General features: G+C 56.0%; 3 protein-coding genes across 6 annotated transcripts in view; 1 reads left to right on the forward strand and 2 right to left on the reverse strand.

The window, feature by feature from the left end:
• The first annotated feature begins 3,058 nt into the window (after positions 1-3,058).
• Positions 3,059-6,761, forward strand: MISP3 (MISP family member 3). Of its 2 annotated transcripts, none has more exons than XR_003206203.2 (3): positions 3,059-4,525; positions 4,898-5,118; positions 5,391-6,761. XR_003206203.2 is itself a non-coding variant. In XM_025863316.2 (3 exons), the coding sequence occupies exons 1-3, from the start codon at positions 3,955-3,957 to the stop codon at positions 5,406-5,408; spliced, it is 663 nt and encodes a 220-aa protein (XP_025719101.1). In that variant the 5' UTR covers positions 3,062-3,954; the 3' UTR covers positions 5,409-6,761. The 2 variants fall into 2 exon arrangements, 1 of the variants encoding a protein (XP_025719101.1); XM_025863316.2 differs by having other exon boundaries at positions 3,062-4,525; positions 5,045-5,118.
• Positions 6,762-9,506: 2,745 nt separating this feature from the next.
• Positions 9,507-12,676, reverse strand: CUNH19orf67 (chromosome unknown C19orf67 homolog). Of its 3 annotated transcripts, none has more exons than XM_073887727.1 (6): positions 12,178-12,676; positions 11,334-11,475; positions 11,110-11,210; positions 10,838-11,023; positions 10,340-10,474; positions 9,507-9,882 (listed from the first exon to the last, which is right to left on the reverse strand). In XM_073887727.1, exons 1-6 carry the CDS (start codon positions 12,510-12,512, stop codon positions 9,708-9,710), a joined length of 1,074 nt encoding a protein of 357 aa, XP_073743828.1. In that variant the 5' UTR covers positions 12,513-12,676; the 3' UTR covers positions 9,507-9,707. The 3 variants fall into 3 exon arrangements, with proteins under 3 accessions (XP_073743828.1, XP_073743829.1, XP_025719099.1); XM_073887728.1 differs by having other exon boundaries at positions 10,838-10,960; positions 11,334-11,478; XM_025863314.2 differs by having other exon boundaries at positions 11,334-11,478.
• Positions 12,677-13,720: 1,044 nt separating this feature from the next.
• SAMD1 (sterile alpha motif domain containing 1) overlaps positions 13,721-15,888 on the reverse strand; it is a 3,015-nt gene continuing 847 nt past the window's right edge. Inside the window, exons 2-6 of the mRNA XM_025863031.2 lie at positions 15,673-15,886; positions 14,952-15,246; positions 14,763-14,859; positions 14,542-14,653; positions 13,721-14,448 (exon numbers count right to left, since the gene is read on the reverse strand). Of these exons, the coding sequence (XP_025718816.1) occupies positions 14,290-14,448; positions 14,542-14,653; positions 14,763-14,859; positions 14,952-15,246; positions 15,673-15,886 (877 nt within the window). The 3' untranslated portion in view covers positions 13,721-14,289. The remainder of the gene's footprint in view (positions 14,449-14,541; positions 14,654-14,762; positions 14,860-14,951; positions 15,247-15,672; positions 15,887-15,888) is intronic.

The following is a 15,888-nucleotide window of genomic DNA, read 5'->3' on the forward strand; positions in this document are numbered from 1 at the left end:
CCGCTGGCAACCACCAGTCTGTCCCTGTAGATTTACCTACTCTGGACATTTCATATAAATGGAATCATATACTATGTGGCCTTTTGTATGTCTGATTTCTTTCACTCAGCACAAGGCTTTTTTTTTTTTTTAAGATTCATTTATTTGAGAGAAAGCGAGAGAGAGAGAGAGAGAGAGAGAGAGAGAGAGAGAGAGCATGAGCAGGAGGAGGGGCAGAGGCAGAGGGAGAAGCAGACTCCCCGCTGAGCAAAGGAGCCTGACACAGGGCTCAATCCCAGGACCCTGAGATCACGACCTTTGCTGAAGGCAGACACTCAACTGACTGAGGCACCCAGGCGCCCTAACTCAGCATAATGTTTTTAAGATCCATCCACAATGTAGTGTGTGTCAGTGTTTCATTCTTTTTATGGCTGAATAATATTCCTATTTTTTTTTTAAGATTTTATTTTTTTAGGTAATCTCCACACCCAACATGGGGATTTGAACTCACAACCCTGAGATCAAGAGTTGCATGCTCCACCAACTGAGCCAGCCAGGGCCCCTGAATAATATTCCATTGTATGGATTTACCACATTTTATTTATCTATTCATGTGTTGATTGACATTTGGGTTGTTTCTACCTTTTGGAGGAGAGGGTGTATTTTTTAAAAAGATCCATTTATTTATTTGAGAGAGAGAGCGCGCGCACACAAGGGGGAGGAGCAGAGGGAGAAGGAGAGAGAATCCCAAGCAGGCTCTGTGCTGAACACAGAGGCTGACGTGGGGCTCCATCTCACAACTCTGAAATCATGACCTGAGCCAAAATCAAGAGTTGAAGGCTCAACTGACTGCACCACCCAGGTGCCCTGAGAATGTATTTAATTGTTTGTATTTATTTTATTGAATTTAATTGTAACTTATTTAGTTTTACAACTGTTAAATATTTATTTATTTTCTTAAGATTTTATTTATTTATTTGAGAGAGAGAGAGAATGAGAGACAAAGAGCATGAGAGGGAAGAGGGTCAGAGGGAGAAGCAGACTTCCTGCTGAGCAGGGAGCCCGATGTGGGACTCGATCCCGGGACTCCAGGATCATGACCTGAGCCGAAGGCAGTCGCTTAACCAACTGAGCCACCCAGGCACCCCTACAACTGTTAAATATTTAGATGTATGGTATGTAGGCTTCCCTTTGTACTTTTGTCCTGTATTCTACTTCGAGGCAAGACTGTTCTATTTATAATTGTGTCTGTCTCCCAAACTCAACTGCACCTTCCAAGTCTGATTTGTTTCTTTATTCCCAGCACTGGGGTAGGTGCCTCGTACATATCATTAAATAATTCTTAAGTGACTGTTATATATCAGGCACTGTTCTAGGCATGGGGTAGTTGGGTCTACGTGTGACCAAACAGAAAATGCTGTAAGGCAGCTCACTTTTGGTGGTGGTGAGGAGAGAGATAATATACAAATAAAGGCAATTAGTGATAACTGCTCTAGAGGGCGAGTTACAGCCAATAGCAGGGTTAGGGTTATGGAGAAGGGCTATGTGTGATGCAGGCTGGGTGATCAGGGACTATTTGTCTAAAGAAGTGATGTTTGAGTTGAGAACTGCATAGCAGAAGCCAGCCATGTGATGAGTCCTTCCAAGCGGGGGGAAAAAGGCAAGTAAATGCAAAGGCCCTGAGGTAAGAGTGCACTTGGGGGGTTTGAGGGAAGCACAAAAGCTGGGATGGAGGAGTGAGAGGGGCAGTGTCAGAAGATGAGATCTGAGAAGCGGGCAGGACCTTCTGGGTCAGAGGAGGGAATTTGGATTTTTCTTCTTGAGTGTGGTGGGGAGCCATTGGAGGGACAGTGAAGTGGCTGGGATGAGGGTGGAGAGACGTGAACAAATTCAGAATATGTTTTGGGGGGGCAGAGCCTGCAGATCCAACAGCAATCCAACATATGGATGGACTGGAGCAGGGCTGAGAGAGAGGTTGAGGTAGATTCCCAGGTTTGGGGCATGAAAAACAGAATGGATAAGTTGCCACACATAGTGGGGAGTAGAGCTGGGGGGATCCGAGAGTTCAGTTTTGAAAGTGTTCAGTTTGACATCTATTACACTGAAGAGTGTTGAAGATAAGTCCAAAACCCAGAGGAGAAGTCAGAGGTAGCGATATAAATTTAAGAGACACCAGCACAAAGATGGCATTTAAAGTATGAGGTTGGGGGACACCTGGGTGGCTCAGTCGGTAAGCATCTGCCTTCGGCTAAGGTCATGATCCCCGAGTCCTGGGATCGAGTCCTGCGTGGGGATCCTCTCCCTGCTCAGCAAGGAGACTGCTTCTCCCTACTCAGGGAGAGTAGAAGGAGAGGGTGGGAAGGAGGGAAGTCACCAGGGTGGGCAGAGAACTGGGGGAAGGAGTGACCAGATAGTTGGATTATTCCGGAGGCTGTTTAGCGCTCCCCCTTTCTCTAGGTAACTATATCTTTCTTCCTGGTCACCCCAGAATAGTGGAGTGGGGCCAGAGGGCAGATTTGGAGAGAGCCTGGGGGAAGAGTGGAAATTGTCTTTTAGGGGCGTCGGTCCTGCCGTTGAACGCCACGGTCTGGCGCCAGCTATGGGGAGCTGCTCCATACCGCAAGCCTGGATACCTCTCCGGGGCCTTTCCAGCCGCCTGAGCCCAAGGTGACCGCCTCTCAACCGCAGCTGCTCCGCTAAGCCCTGGGCGCGCTGTGTCCGTCCCTCCCTCTTCCCTCAATCTGGAAGTGCACTTGGCCGCGGACGCCTCGCGGACTTTTCCGGGAGGGGTGAAGGGAAAGCAACCTCTGAGCTTAACGCGGGCAGTGGCACACCTCGCGGAAAAGGCCTCGCTGAGCCCAGAAACCCGGAGGGAGCCTGGGGCGCGCCAGGAGAGGGCTCCTGGCGCCCCCTCCAGTCTGAGCCGTACGCTGCAGGGGTGGAAAGGGGATGGCCAGCCCCGAGGCCAGGGGCGTTGCGGCCCGCCGGCCTGGGCGGGGCTAGCGAGGCCCCGGAAAGATGGCTTTGGAGGACACCAGCACCAGAGGGCCAGTGGTTCAAAGGCCCAGCCCGAGGCACAGTTGGGGTCAAGCCTCCTGGGAATGCCGGGGACGTAGGAACGAAAAGGTGCCAGGGTGGCGCCCCGAGAGTTGAACGGCACCCAGACTTGTCTCCCAGCTGGCGGGCCGAGTCCAGGGAAAACCTCTTACAAGAAGTCTGGTGCCCCGAGCTGACCTGAGGCGCGTCAGAGCACGAAATGCGGTGCCCTGCCGAGGCCCCCCCTCCCCTCCCCGCCCCGAGGGCGGTGCCAGGGCGGGGCCGTAGTCTTCCCTGCAGGTGCAGGGGGAGGTGCCCGGCCCTGCCCCGGGGGGCCGTTCTTGGAGGCCAGGGGCGGGTCAGAGAAACGGCCGAGGTAGGCGACGCCTTGGAACCCGCCGGCGGTGACTGTGCCACAGGTGCCGCGCAGGGCACCGTGGTCTCAGCTCTGGGCATCAAAACTCCGGCTCTGGAAACTAAGTCTTCCGAGCTGCTCTCAGCCCTGTACACCGAGGCCCCCGTGCCAGAGAGCGGAGCCCTGGGGTCGTCCGAAGAGCGGGGCCCCGAGACCCCCGGGTCAGCGAAGTCCCAGGGCCTGCCGCAGAGCAGGACGCTGAGGTCCCCAGGCCAGGAGGCAAGGTCTCCGTGCCCTCTGCAGAGCAGGGCGCGGAGACCCCTGAGCAAGAGAGCGAAGTCCTTGGGCCATCAGCGGGGCTAGACGCAGAACGCCCCGGGCCGTCTGCAGCTGGGGCTTTTGAGAGTCTCCGGCCCGGCAACCACGACCCCAAGCCGTCTTAAAGCGCGAAGCACGGGGTTCCTGAAGCAGTCTCCTCTTCAGGATCCCGAGACCTTCTCCTCGGGGTCAGATTCCGAAGGCCCCCTGTAGCATTTTCTACTGGGCCCGAAGACCCCCCCGGCAGGCCCCCGAGGAGCCCGTTCATGGAGACGCCCATCGAACGAGAAATCCGCCGCAGCTGCGAACGCGAGGAGAGCCTGCGCCGGAGCCGAGGCCTGAGCCCTGGCGGTGCAGGCCGAGAACTCGTCGAGCTGCGCGTGCGGTCTGTGCTCAGCCTGCCCAGCCCCGGCCCCGCGCTCCCGCGCGCCCTGGAGCGCGCGCGGGCGGGCGCGCAGATGCAGCGAGACATCGAGCGGGAGGCCCACCGTCAGGCGGCGCTGGCGCGCCCCGCAGCCCCAGAGCTGTGCGCCCGGCCGCCGCCGCCGCCGCCGCTGGGCGAGCTCAAGCGATTCTTTGAGGCCGCCGGGGGACGCGGCTCCTCGTCGGCGGCTGAAGGCGGCGCGGACCCGCAGGGGCTGCCCGATCCTGGAGGCCGGCCGCGCTTGGCCGTGCAGGGTCGGTGCCCGGTGCTGGCCCGCGCACCGCCGCGGGTCGCGCCGTCGCTGCTGGAGCAGGAGGTGCGCGAGGTGCGTGAGCGCGAGCGGGAGCTGCAGCGCCAGCGGCTCAGCGTCTATGGCACCGCCGAGTTCAAGGAGCCCGCGCCGAGCCTCACGGGTAAGCCACGCGCGCCCTGACGCTGGGTCTGTCAGGGCTCCAGCCGCCCTCACCGACTGCGCAACTCCAGTGGCCTCTCTTCTGGCCCTCAGGTACCCCCTCAGGGCTCCCAGACTCCTGGGACACCCCCCCAACTCTCTGTACCCTGCCCACCGCTTCAGGGCTGCCCACTCCCTGTGCTCCACCCCGAACTCGGAATGGTCGACTCCCAAATCCACCTCACCTAGGCTCTTGGTGAGAAAGGGAGGAGGATTCTAGGTGTCTTTATCGGATTCCAGGGAACCCTGCTTGGGTTCTGGCACTCCTGGATCCTCCCTCTGAATTTACGAGTTTCCATCTCCCCACTCTGGGTTCGCCTCCCTCCTCCTTCAGGTTGCTCCCTCCTTCAGAATGGAGGCTTCGATGGGAAGCAGGGTAAACGCCTGTGTGTTTAAGGGGCGCGGCTGGCCTCCCTGGTCCTGGCCGCCTCCAGCTGGTGACAGGAGGGGCAACCCCGGCTGAGCACCCCTTCCCCCGCAGCGAGCAGGGGCGACGGAAAGCTGGCGGTGACCTGGCCTCCCCGCAGAAAGGCGTCTGAGAGCGGCTTGGAGCAGGTGGGAGCCCCTTTCCCCCTCTTGCCTCAAGCGCTAGTCGCTCGTCCCTCCCCCCCTCCTCCTCGGGCGCCAGGGTGCTGCGCCAGGGAACGTGCACCCCCGCGTCCCCTGGGAAGTCACTCTGGGCTAGGACACAAAGTTCTGGGCACGGCCCGGGGGTGACAAGGATGCGGTAGTCCCGGGGCCCAAACCGCCCCACCCTGTGCCTGGGTGTGGCTCCTGCGGTGCGCGGGTCCTTAAAGTCAGCCTTCCGTCTGGCCTCCTCTCCCCAGGAGGAGCGGAAGCCTTGAGGTTCCAGCAGGCTGGGACCCCCTGCCAGAGGTAAAATGCATATCAGAGGAAACTGGTAGGGGTGCCCAGGAGTGCTCTCGGAATCCACTGAAGGCCTGGAAGAGGGCCAGCCGTCTGCGCTGGGGAAGATGAAATCGACCAGCTCCTCCTTGAACCTGACTGTGAAATTGACCAGTCTCTTCTATAAAACTGTTAGTCCCCACTGGGAAACACTACCACTCTCAAACCGCCAGTGAAACTGTTCCGCCCTTCTCCTAACTGCAAACCCAACTGGCCTCTCCCTCTGGCCTTTGCGATTAGAGGGCCAGGGTCTCCGCCTCGGCTACCCTCACTCCCCAATAAAGCCCCTTCTTTCTGGGCAGTTCGGGCTGTTTTCCTCTGGGTCCCTTCGTCTGGGCTGGGGCGGGAGCGCGCCTGGCGGAGGAAGGCCTGAGAAAGCTGCAGGAGGCGCGGGCCGGAATACAGAACGTACCCCTTAGCGCCCTGTTCTGGGGCTGCTGGTCTCTCCTGGCCCGGCCCGGGTCTTGGTGCCCCCTGGCGGCGCGGGCGCGAACTGCGGCGTTCGGACAAATGAGCTCACGCCCTTCCTTTTTCCAGACATCGTCAACATTTTATTGGTGCCAACTGCATGCCCGGAGCTGGGCGCTGGCTAGACGGAGGTGATAAGAGGTTGTTCCTGCCCTGGGGACGTAAACAATAGCTACCAAAAAAGGGGTGGTGGTGGTGAAGGGTACAAGCTTCTTAGCAGGGCATACAAGGCCATTTATAATCTGTCCAGCTATTGCAAACTTCACATGCCTTATCGACCCCAGACAGATATTAAAGAGAGAAATGGGGTGTGCTTTAAAATGCCTTGTTTCAACGGGCAGGTAAGTGTTCCTCCATATCAGCAGTACTACCAATGAGTGAACTCAGTGGCACCAGAGCTTCTGATTTCCAAAAGCACGGGGGGGGGGGGGGTGAGGGGGAACCCAGCCTTTAAAAGAGAAATCTAGGGGACCGCGGGGGGTTCAGACAGTTAAGCGTCTTAGGTTCAGGTTATGATCTGCGGTCTGGGGATCGAGCCCCGTGTCTGCCTTCCCACTAGACATGGGAGTCTTCATCTCCCCCTGCCCCTCCCCCTGCACACACTCTCTCTCAAATAAAATCTTTAAAAAAAATAAAAGAGAAACCTACTGAACTTTAAACGTGACTTTTGGAGCGCCTGGGTGGCTCAGTCTGTTAAGTGTCTGCCTTCGGCTCAGGTCATGATCCCAGGGTCCTGGGATGGAGCCCCACATTGGGCTCCCTGCTCAGCAGGGAGCCTGCTTGTGTTCTCTCTCTCAAATAAATAAAATATTTTAAAAATGTGACTATTTAGAAAACTTTTTAAATTGGGGGTGGGGCACAGGAGGTGCAACAAGCAGCACCTGTTTGCAATAAAGCTTGTAGCTGTCAATTGTCAAGCCCGCCTTAATTTCTCTCCCAAGCCGAGGTTCAAGAGCCCCTTTCATGGGGTTCAAGAGAGTCAGTGAACACCCTAAGTTGAATAAGTGTATCTATGCAGTTTTATTCTGTGGTTTTTAGGGTACCAGCTTCTTGGGGCACTGAGACCCAGAAAAGACCCAGGAATGTTTTAGAATCATTGTTTCAACGCTTGGATTTGTCCAACTCTTTATGCCCTGGGTCTAGCAACAGGCTTGATTCTCCATAGGGAGGACAAGTAGCTAATGAAGAATGAAATAATGCTCACACAGCATTGGACCCCAAGAGAAGCTCAGTCCAAAAACGAACCACCTGATCCCGGCATCAGCACACTGAGCGCATACTTGATGGTGACTGCAGAGAAAGCAAAGATCCAGCACTGTCAAGGTGGGAAATGGAAACAGCCAGAGCTGATTCTTAATTCCCAGCAGGGGAGCTTAGAACTAAGCCTGTAGAGTTGACAGAACTACTAAAGTGTGGACCTGGGTTCTCAACCTTTCCTGCAAATTAAAATCACCTGAGGCACCCTTATGTTGAGTAAATCAGAATCTGACGGGGAGCTTGGCCTCAGTATTTTTTTAAAGCTCTACAGGTGCTTCCCACATGGAGCTAAGTTTGAGATCCATCATGTAGGTAGATGTATGCTAGCAGTTCTCACAGTGTAGTGCTTGGACCAGCAGCCCAAGGATGGCTTGGGAACTCCTCACAAATGCATTCTTGGGCCCCATCCCAGACTAAAAATCAGACCCTCCACATGATTCCATGCTAAAGTTGGAGAATCATGGTTATCGAGAGTTCACAAGCAACAGGATTCAGGAAATCAAGCCTGTTTCCTTCCTCTCCCAGTACTGCCACCATGCACCAGAAACCTTTGTTGTTTTTATTTTTAAAAAATATTTTATTTATTTGACAGAGACACAGCGAGAGAGGGAACACAAGCAGGGGGAGTGGGAGAGGGAGAAGGCGGCTTCCCGCAGAGCAGGGAGCCAGATGAGGGGCTGGATACCAGGACCCTGGGATCATGACTTGAGCTAAAGGCAGATGCTTAATGACTGAGCCACCCAGGCGCCCCCAGAAACCTTTAGTTTTAAGTGGCCTGTGGATTTGCCTTGAGACTGTCTAAAGCTGTGTGGCTGGTCTGAACTGAGATGTGCTGTAAGTATGAAAGACATCAGATTTCAAAGACTACCCAAAAAGAACTATCTCAATAATTTCTTGCATTGATTATATGTTGAAATAATATTTTTGCTATGTTGGGTTAAATAAAAGTCACTGGGGCGCCTGGGTGGCTCAGATGGTTAAGCATCTGAGCCTTCTGCTCAGGTCGTGATCCCAGGGTCCTGGGATTGAGCCCCACATCGGGCTCCTGGCTCAGCGGGGAGCCTGCTTCTCCTCCTTCTGCCTCTCTCCCTGCTCATGCTCTCTGTATCTCTGTGTCTCAAATGAATAAATAAAAATCTTAAAAAAAAAATCACTAAAATTAACCTGATCTTATTTTTTACCTTACCTTTTTTAATGTGGTTACTAGGATGTTTGAAATTACGTATGTGACTTGCATTTGTGGCTCAATTTAAACGTTTGGACCAAGCGAAAGAGTCTTAACAGTGTGTGTCTGTGCGCGCGTGTATAACTCACAGGGACTAACTTAAAACCGTACTGGGTAGCTTCAGAATCCCCTTGAACTCATTCAGACTAAACAATCTTGATGAAGTCAGAAATTGTACCCCCCCCCCCCCCGCCGCCGCCCCCCAAAAGATCAAGGGTTTTGGTGTCCAATCCGGATGATTCATTTTACCTCTCACGTCCGTTTTTGTCATCTTAAACTGGGGCTTAGAATACTAATGTGCCAGGGAGTTTTAGGTAAGTTAGTGCTTTGCTCAAAAACGTAAAGGGTAGGTCTCTCTGACTCCAAAAATGCTACAAGGAACGAAAAGGCATGCCTTAAAGAGGGTAACTCGCGGATGAGTGACTGCCGGGTCAGGAAGAACACCCTTCCTCACGCAAGGGACCAGCTGCAATCGGAAAGACCGGTTCAGGTTCGAGCTCCGCCACTTGCTCGCTGTAGCTTTGAATAGGTGAGTTTACCTCTCTCAACCCGGGTCTCCTTTCCAGTCCAAGGTCGGAGTTAAGGTTAGAGATCCCAAGCTGGAGTTCCTTACGGCTTTCCCACCCGGCGCGCCCCGGACACCCTGCGTAGTAACACGACCTACCCACTCCATGACCCAAAAGCTGGAAGAGGAAGATTTGACTCCGGCCTTTAGGAAACTGACCCCTGGCCCTTTCTGGGGGCACGTCGGGAAATATAGTCTTTTCGGTAAAAAGAAGTCACTTCCGGGTCAAAATACGAGAGTGGGCGTGGCTCCGGGGGTCCCTTCCCCCATTGGGCGTTGAATTTCCCGGCTACCCAAAACTTGCGGTTTTTTGGGTTCCGGTTGTTGACAGGCACTGCTACTTCCCTTTTAGCTTCATGTGCGCCTCTGCGCATGCCTTGAGCGCTTGTCCACCAGCCGAGGGACTTTGGTTTTTGTTTCAAAGACTACATTTCCCAGAAGGCCGCGCGAGTGGGCGGGGCTCCCTCGCCCCACGGGGTGGGGCGCGGCACTGCGAGCGGACGCTGAGCCGGTGACCTCTTTCTTTCTTTTATTTAACGCAAAACTGGTGTGTCCACGCGAAGGGCTCCGCGGCCGGGCCGGACCCGGTGCGGACTGGCTAGCTCGGCCTGGCCCCTTGGAAGGCGAGGCCGAGGTGCACTGGGAGAACGAGTGAGCCCCTCCCCTGCTCCCTCTCCTGGAGTTCGGAACTGTCAAGCTCCAGCTCCCACCCTCTCTCCAGGCTCAAGACCCCTGCGCGGCCCACGCCGCGGGCCCGGCAGTGCTCGGGGGCCGGGCTGGGCCTGCCTGGCCCGTGAGGATCTGCACCAGCAGGTCGGTGGCCAGCATGTGCGAGGGCTCCTCAAAGCCGATGGTCAGCAGCTGCTGGTAGTCCCCAGGCGGCTGTGGGCACAAAATCCTGGGGGCCGGGACAGATAGGCCTGGACGTGAGCGCCCCCTGCTTCTCGGGAGCCCCTCCCCTCGAGTGAGAGGCTGTGGCTGAAAGAGGCTTTGTTTCAGCTGGGGGTGGGAAAAACCCTGGGGGTAAAGTGGTTTCCTTGTTGATGAGAAACCTAGAGGCTTCGGGAGGCTGAACAGCTCTAGCCCTGACCTGGCCCATCAGCCAGCTAGCTGTGTGTCCTTGGGCTGGTAACTTAACCTCTCTGAGCACCTGTTTTCTTCTTTGTAAAATGGGGCTTAAAGTATAGACCTCAATGGGTTGTTACACAAGTCTGCATAAAGCACTTTTCAGGGTACAATAAAATGCTATCCTTATTACCAAGGGAAACAATGTTGGGGGAGGTGGATGGTCTTTGGTGGGGTTCTGCCCTTCCCTCCAAGCCCCAAACCCACTTTGCCATCGCCCTAACTCCTACCATGAATAGAGGTCATCCTCGGCAGGTCCTAGCGGCACCCATCGTCCAATGGACCACAGCTTTTGGATCTGGGGGCACGAATTGGCCGGACTCTTGCCTGTGTCTTCCCATGTATCTCGATAGCACAGGAAGTAGCTGGGAGGGGAGGGAGAGGGGTTGTCAGTTAAGAATGAGCAGTTTCCTAGCTTCTTCTTTTGAGGGCTTTGATTTTGGGGGTGAGGGAGAACTCCTCAGAATTTGCCCTCGAATTCTCACGTAGGGATGTGGCTCAACACCGAGGCCTTTTCTCCCTGTCAGCTTACGTTTGAGATGAGGACTTTTAATGGGAGGGTGAAAAAAAATTTTTTTTTTTTTTTTTTTTAAAGGTGGGGATGGCCTTTTCAAAGATCTTTGGTTTCCTGCTTGGCTTTCCATGCTTTGGTGGTGGTGGTGGTTCAGAGGCCCACACTGGCATTCTGCAGAGAGAGGGAAGAACTCTGGTTCTATAAGGAGACTCACTAATCCACATGGGAATCTTGCCCCCTGCTGCTGGGCTCTGGGGTGGTTTCCAGGTTCCAACGCATCTTCTTGTAGAGGTATCGGGGGAAGCGGCTGGCGGTGTAGGCGGCTGGGGCGCAGTATCTGAAGATGGACACCTCATGAAAAGGGCTGATGGAGAACCTCCCGCAGAAGAAACAGGAGATACTGGCGGAGATGGGAGAGTGGGGAATGAGGCTGGGCTCTGGACTCCACCTTCTCCCCACCCCCATTCCAGTCTCCTACCCTTTTACCTTAGGGGGTCAGTCTCCTCCAGGTCCACGAACCCGAAGGAGGCATACATGAGGACCAGCTGTTCCAGGCGCAGGGTCAGCTGTTGGGAGATCTCCAACAGCTGCATGGAAGAAGGGGCATAATGAGATTAGTTGGCCTGCCGGGATCGCCGTCCCCCCCATCATCTCCCACTCCTGAGGGGTGAAGAAAGGGGCATAGGGTCTAGGAAACCTGCTCCACACACCCCCTTTCGGACCAGCTCCTGCAGGGCTCCATAGATGGGGGGCACACTCCGTGCAGCTGCCTCCAGGTAGAGAAAGTAGGGCTCACACATCTGTAAGAAGGTGGGCATGGCCTTTGCCATCTGTCCCTTCTGCACTCGGTCCCTGCTAAAGGGAAAAGGGGGCCTTTACCTGGGGTCCCTCACTCCCCGTTTCCCATTCTACTCACTGCTGACTTGGACCTCTGGCCTGGAGCCCCTATTAAACCCCCCCCCCCGCCCCCGTGCCAGGCCTTTCTCAGTATCTTCCAGGACCATTTGCATCAGAACCATTGGGAACACTTGTTAAGATGCTGACACCTGAGTTCTACAACTGACTTTCACTCAAAATTTCCTGTAGGGTGGAGCCCAGAAATCTAGGGTTTAAACAGCCTCCCCGAGGATTCCAATGGATACTGAAGTGTGACAATTCCAGTCCCTTTCCCCCTGGGCTGGGCATCACACTATCCTTTGGTGGTGGTGGTGGGGGGGGTTCTCCTCACACTGGTAGCCGGTTGGGCCAAATCTGGCCCAGATTGGTTTTGTTTAGCCTGCCCAGGGTTCAAAATGTAAGCCAACAGTTAAAAAGTGGGAGAAAAGTCCTCGTGAATTGGCAACCCCCCGGGCGGCAAATAATAGCAGGCGCTCCCTAACCCCAAATTTCTACACGGTTCTTATCACTCTTCGAAATGGGATCCCCAATCAACTAGCTTCATTTACTGTCTCTGGCTCCTGATGCTTTTGAGTTTGGGAACCTAGCATGTGTTGCCTATCCTATTACTCTCTCCTCAGTCTCATTCTCGGGACCTAGGACCCCGTCCAGCATCACCTGTAAAGCAAGTAGCTCTGGAAATCATCTGCCTTCTTGAGCAGGTAGCGGAGCTGTTCGGTGATGGGGCTGAACATGGTGTCCAAGGGTAAGCAAGGAGGGGCGGGCCCTGGGCTCGGGGCCAGAGGCTCGGGGTAAGGAGTAGCGGTAGAGGCCTCCGGCAGCTGCCCCTGGACGTCCTCCGGTTCTGCCTCCGGTGGATCCCCAGGCCCGCCAGGGGACGCCGACCAGGAGGGGTCTCCGCAGGGCTGCGCCCCAGGTTCCAAGTCGTCCGGGGGCGGTGTTTCCCCCGGGCCCGGGGGGAGCGGCTCCACGAACCACTGCTCGGTAGCCATCGTGGGGTCGCAGGCGAGGACCGCAGCTCTTTAAGCCTCCGCCGCTCACGTTGGCCGCGGGTTCGACCCCGCCCCGGGGAACCTCGGACTTGCGGGGACTGGGAATGCGGCCCCCCTCCAACTCGCCCCTGCCTCGACCTCTCCGCCGGCGCGGCGCCGCACGGAAGGAGTTCGCCTCGTTTGAATTTCAACACGCGGGAGGGGCGCGCCTCTCCGGTCCGCGCTGCGCGCCCACGGGGCCCCGCGCACATGCGCGCTCCCGGAACCTGGCTTGGGGGGCGCGTCCGAGAGAAGCGACCTGGGCCCGTGCTGGCGCGGCCCTGTCCTGGGGTGCGGCCCGGGGGCCAGTGCCTTTCTCCTAGGCGGTTTCCTAGGGAAGAGGGGTCTTTACCGAGCCTCCAAACCCGGGGCGCGGGTACATAAAGGGAGGACGCCCAGGCCTCGTGGAGTCTGACTCTGGCCCCAAAACCTGTATATATATATTTTTAGAACGCTAATGGAGTTGGGAAACTGCATTAGAACTTAGTAGGGACTTGTGATGTCAGTAGCTGTTTCAACTGATAACAATACTGAAAATCTTCACTTGGAAAAACGTGCCGGTCCCATGATCTCATCCCTTCTGTTCCTTTTATTGGCGAGGACCAGGAGGCCTGAAGACCCTACCGTGCGTCCAGAACAGACCCCTGACCCCCAATCGTTATAGACTAGATTCTTGGTGGCATGCCAAGGCTGACAGACATCCAGCTAGGAAGCCAAATACATTAATTACACTTAAAAAGACTCTGGGTAAAGAACTCAGACAGGTGTCTGACCCCACCCTGTGTGACCCTGAGCAAGCATCTTTGCTGTGCTGAGCCAGTTGCCTCTTGCAGAAAGTGGTGTTTTATGAGCTCTCTGCCTATGGGGCTGCAGAGAGAACGACCGAGAAAATGCTCATAAAGCCTAGTTAGCTGCTGGGCACTCAACAAATATTTGAGCACCTACTGTGTGCCTGGGCACTGTTCTGAGCATCGGGAGATGATCCAACTAAGCAAATATTCCTGCTCTCCTGAAGCACTTCCTGTCCCAGCTGGCTGTCAGGCAGCCCCATGCACTACCTGTCCTCCTCAAACAATTTTGTCTTAACCCTAGACTCTCCCGGGAGGCCGATAGCTCTTCAAGCCCCTCCCCCCATTCCATTCATAAAATTGAACTCCTGGACATTTTTTTTTTTAAAACTTTATTTAAAAAACCTTCGGTGCAATATTAAAAAGCAATACAGCCAGCTGGAGCAACAACCAACAGAAAGAAAGGAGAGGGTTAGGGAAGACCCAGAGACCCCACCCCAGCTGTTCCCAGGAGCAGACAGGAATGGGGCATGGGTGGTGGGGGAGAGAGGAAAGGCCACCCACCAGAATGAACAGGCAGAACAAAACATTTATATAGGAAACATCTGGCTGAACTGAAGAAGATCTAGGGGAGATAGGAAGCCCCCGTTTTTGTTTTTTGCTTTTTTGTTTTTTCAAAAATGTCCTAGACTTGGGGGGAGGGCTGGCCTCCTGGGGTGAAATGAGCAGGCCCTGTCCCACCCCACACTCCTCTGTCATGGAGTACAGGATGTGCTGGGGGCCAAATGTGTTTATGCTGGGGAAACTCAGGGAAGAGATGAGTAGGGAGGAATACCCCTCACTGGAATCTGTTAGGAGGGCTGAGAGCATCCCCATCCAGCTCCTGGACTCTGGGGGTCTTGGGTGAGATGGGGGCTGGAATGGGCTGGGGCAGAGGGGAGGCTGGGCGCTCAGCCTAGAAAGCCATCGGGGTCGTCATCCTCAAAGTGGCCTTGCTGCAGCACCTTGATGTGGTGCTCGTAGATTTTCAGGGCTGGGCCCAGGCGGATGGACAGGCCAGTCAGCACATCTGTGCGCTGCATGAGCAGCAAAGACTTGCCATCGATTTCCTGGGTGGGACAGAGAGAGCAAGCGAGCAGGGTCAGAGCAGAACCCCACTGAGGCCCCGGCACAGAGGGGTACACCGAGGGCTAGGAACTCGCCTGCTCTTGGAAAGCTGTTGCCTGCTCCGGGAAGCCGGCCTCGGTGAAGTACTCAACCACATCCATCACCGTCCACTCCACAGGGTCAGCCGGCTTCTCTTTGCGCCCAGAACTGTGTCACAACAGAGGGAACCAGTGAGCAGCAATACTCCTCTGACTCTGTTACACACACACACACAACACACAGGCAACACCCCCATGTCTCAAAAACCCCAACTTACGGACAGCCAAAGGGGGTTCCATCAGCCCCTGGTAGGGCTGGTTTTCCTGGGGGCAAAGGCACAGGGGATGGGGAGTCTGGCCCAGTGGCAGCAGAGGCTGGGAAAGAAAACACGTATGCCTGTGGCTTTGTCTTGGGGCTCAGTTCCTCCCCACCAGGCAACACCCCCCCAACTCAGAGAGATCCTTACCTGATCCCCCTTCCTTATTCATGGCTGCCATGGAGAACACTTGGCGAGTACCACTGCCTGGTGCCGGCCCCCGGCTTTCATCCTGGCCCTGGTGGGGTCCACAGGGTGTCCACTCCTTGACCCTCTCCTTGGCACTCTGAGGGCCTCGCTCGCCATTAAGCTGGTGGTGCTGGGCACCTGCTGGACGGTCACCCTCAGGCACCTCCGAGCCCTCAGACACATCGTCTTCATCATCTTCCTCTTCGTCATCTTCTTCCTCCTCTTCCTTCTCAAGCACTCGCTCTTCTCCACCTCTCTGGTGCCGGGGAGAGAGGCAGGGGAGGTTAGTAGCTGTTCTGGCCCTGGGCCCAGTCCCTCGGATCCAAGAACGAGTGGTGTGCTTAACACCCACCTTTAATACCAACACGGACTAACTTTTACACATTCAGTCCGTGCCAGGCTCTGTGTTAACAGAGCCCTCGGTAGCCAAATCTCACTAAACTCGCTCAACAACCTCAAGGGGTCGCTACTGCTATTAAGTCCCGTTTTACAAGCGGAGGAAACTGAGGCTCGGCAAGATTAAGTCACTTGCCAAGGTCACCAGGCGCCGAACCGGCAGGAAAGACGCGAAAAGCCAGGGCCGCCCGCCACCCGGTTCCTCCCGGGACTCGCGCCCCGCCACCAACTTCGCCCGCACCTGCCTACCGCGCGGCACCCCCCCGCCCTTCCCCGGCGCGCTCACCTTGCTCCGCGACGCGCGGGCGCTGGCGGCCGGCGGCGCCCGTCCGGGCCTGTCCCCGCGGGGCAGCGCGAGCGCTCCGAGGCGGGTGCGCTCCAGGCGGCCCCGCGCTGCCGCCTCTTCCTCCAGCAGCCCCTGCACGCGGCCGCGGGTCAGGCGGCCGCCGGCGCCGCCGCTGCCCCCGAGGTAGCGCACGACTTCCCGCAGGCTCACGGGCCG

The sequence above is a fragment of the Callorhinus ursinus genome, unplaced genomic scaffold (assembly GCF_003265705.2).
Source record: "Callorhinus ursinus isolate GAN/ISIS: 27379988/994484 unplaced genomic scaffold, GSC_fseal_2.0 scaffold82, whole genome shotgun sequence".
Lineage (NCBI taxonomy): Eukaryota > Metazoa > Chordata > Mammalia > Carnivora > Otariidae > Callorhinus > Callorhinus ursinus.

What these genes read in the sequence shown, in the direction of transcription:
- CUNH19orf67 (XM_025863314.2), bottom strand. Translation starts at nt 12,512, where the DNA reads ATGGCTACCGAGCAGTGGTTCGTGGAGCCGCTCCCCCCGGGCCCGGGG. An exon ending in CAAGATTCCCATGTGGATTA is followed by an intron (nt 10,475 to 10,837) that starts GTGAGTCTCCTT and finishes CTCCCCTCCCAG; the next exon opens with CTACTTCCTGTGCTATCGAG. An exon ending in GAGGATGACCTCTATTCATG is followed by an intron (nt 9,883 to 10,339) that starts GTAGGAGTTAGG and finishes CCCGGCCCCCAG; the next exon opens with GATTTTGTGCCCACAGCCGC.
- MISP3 (XM_025863316.2), top strand. Translation starts at nt 3,955, where the DNA reads ATGGAGACGCCCATCGAACGAGAAATCCGCCGCAGCTGCGAACGCGAG. An exon ending in GCCCGCGCCGAGCCTCACGG is followed by an intron (nt 4,526 to 5,044) that starts GTAAGCCACGCG and finishes CTTCCCCCGCAG; the next exon opens with CGAGCAGGGGCGACGGAAAG.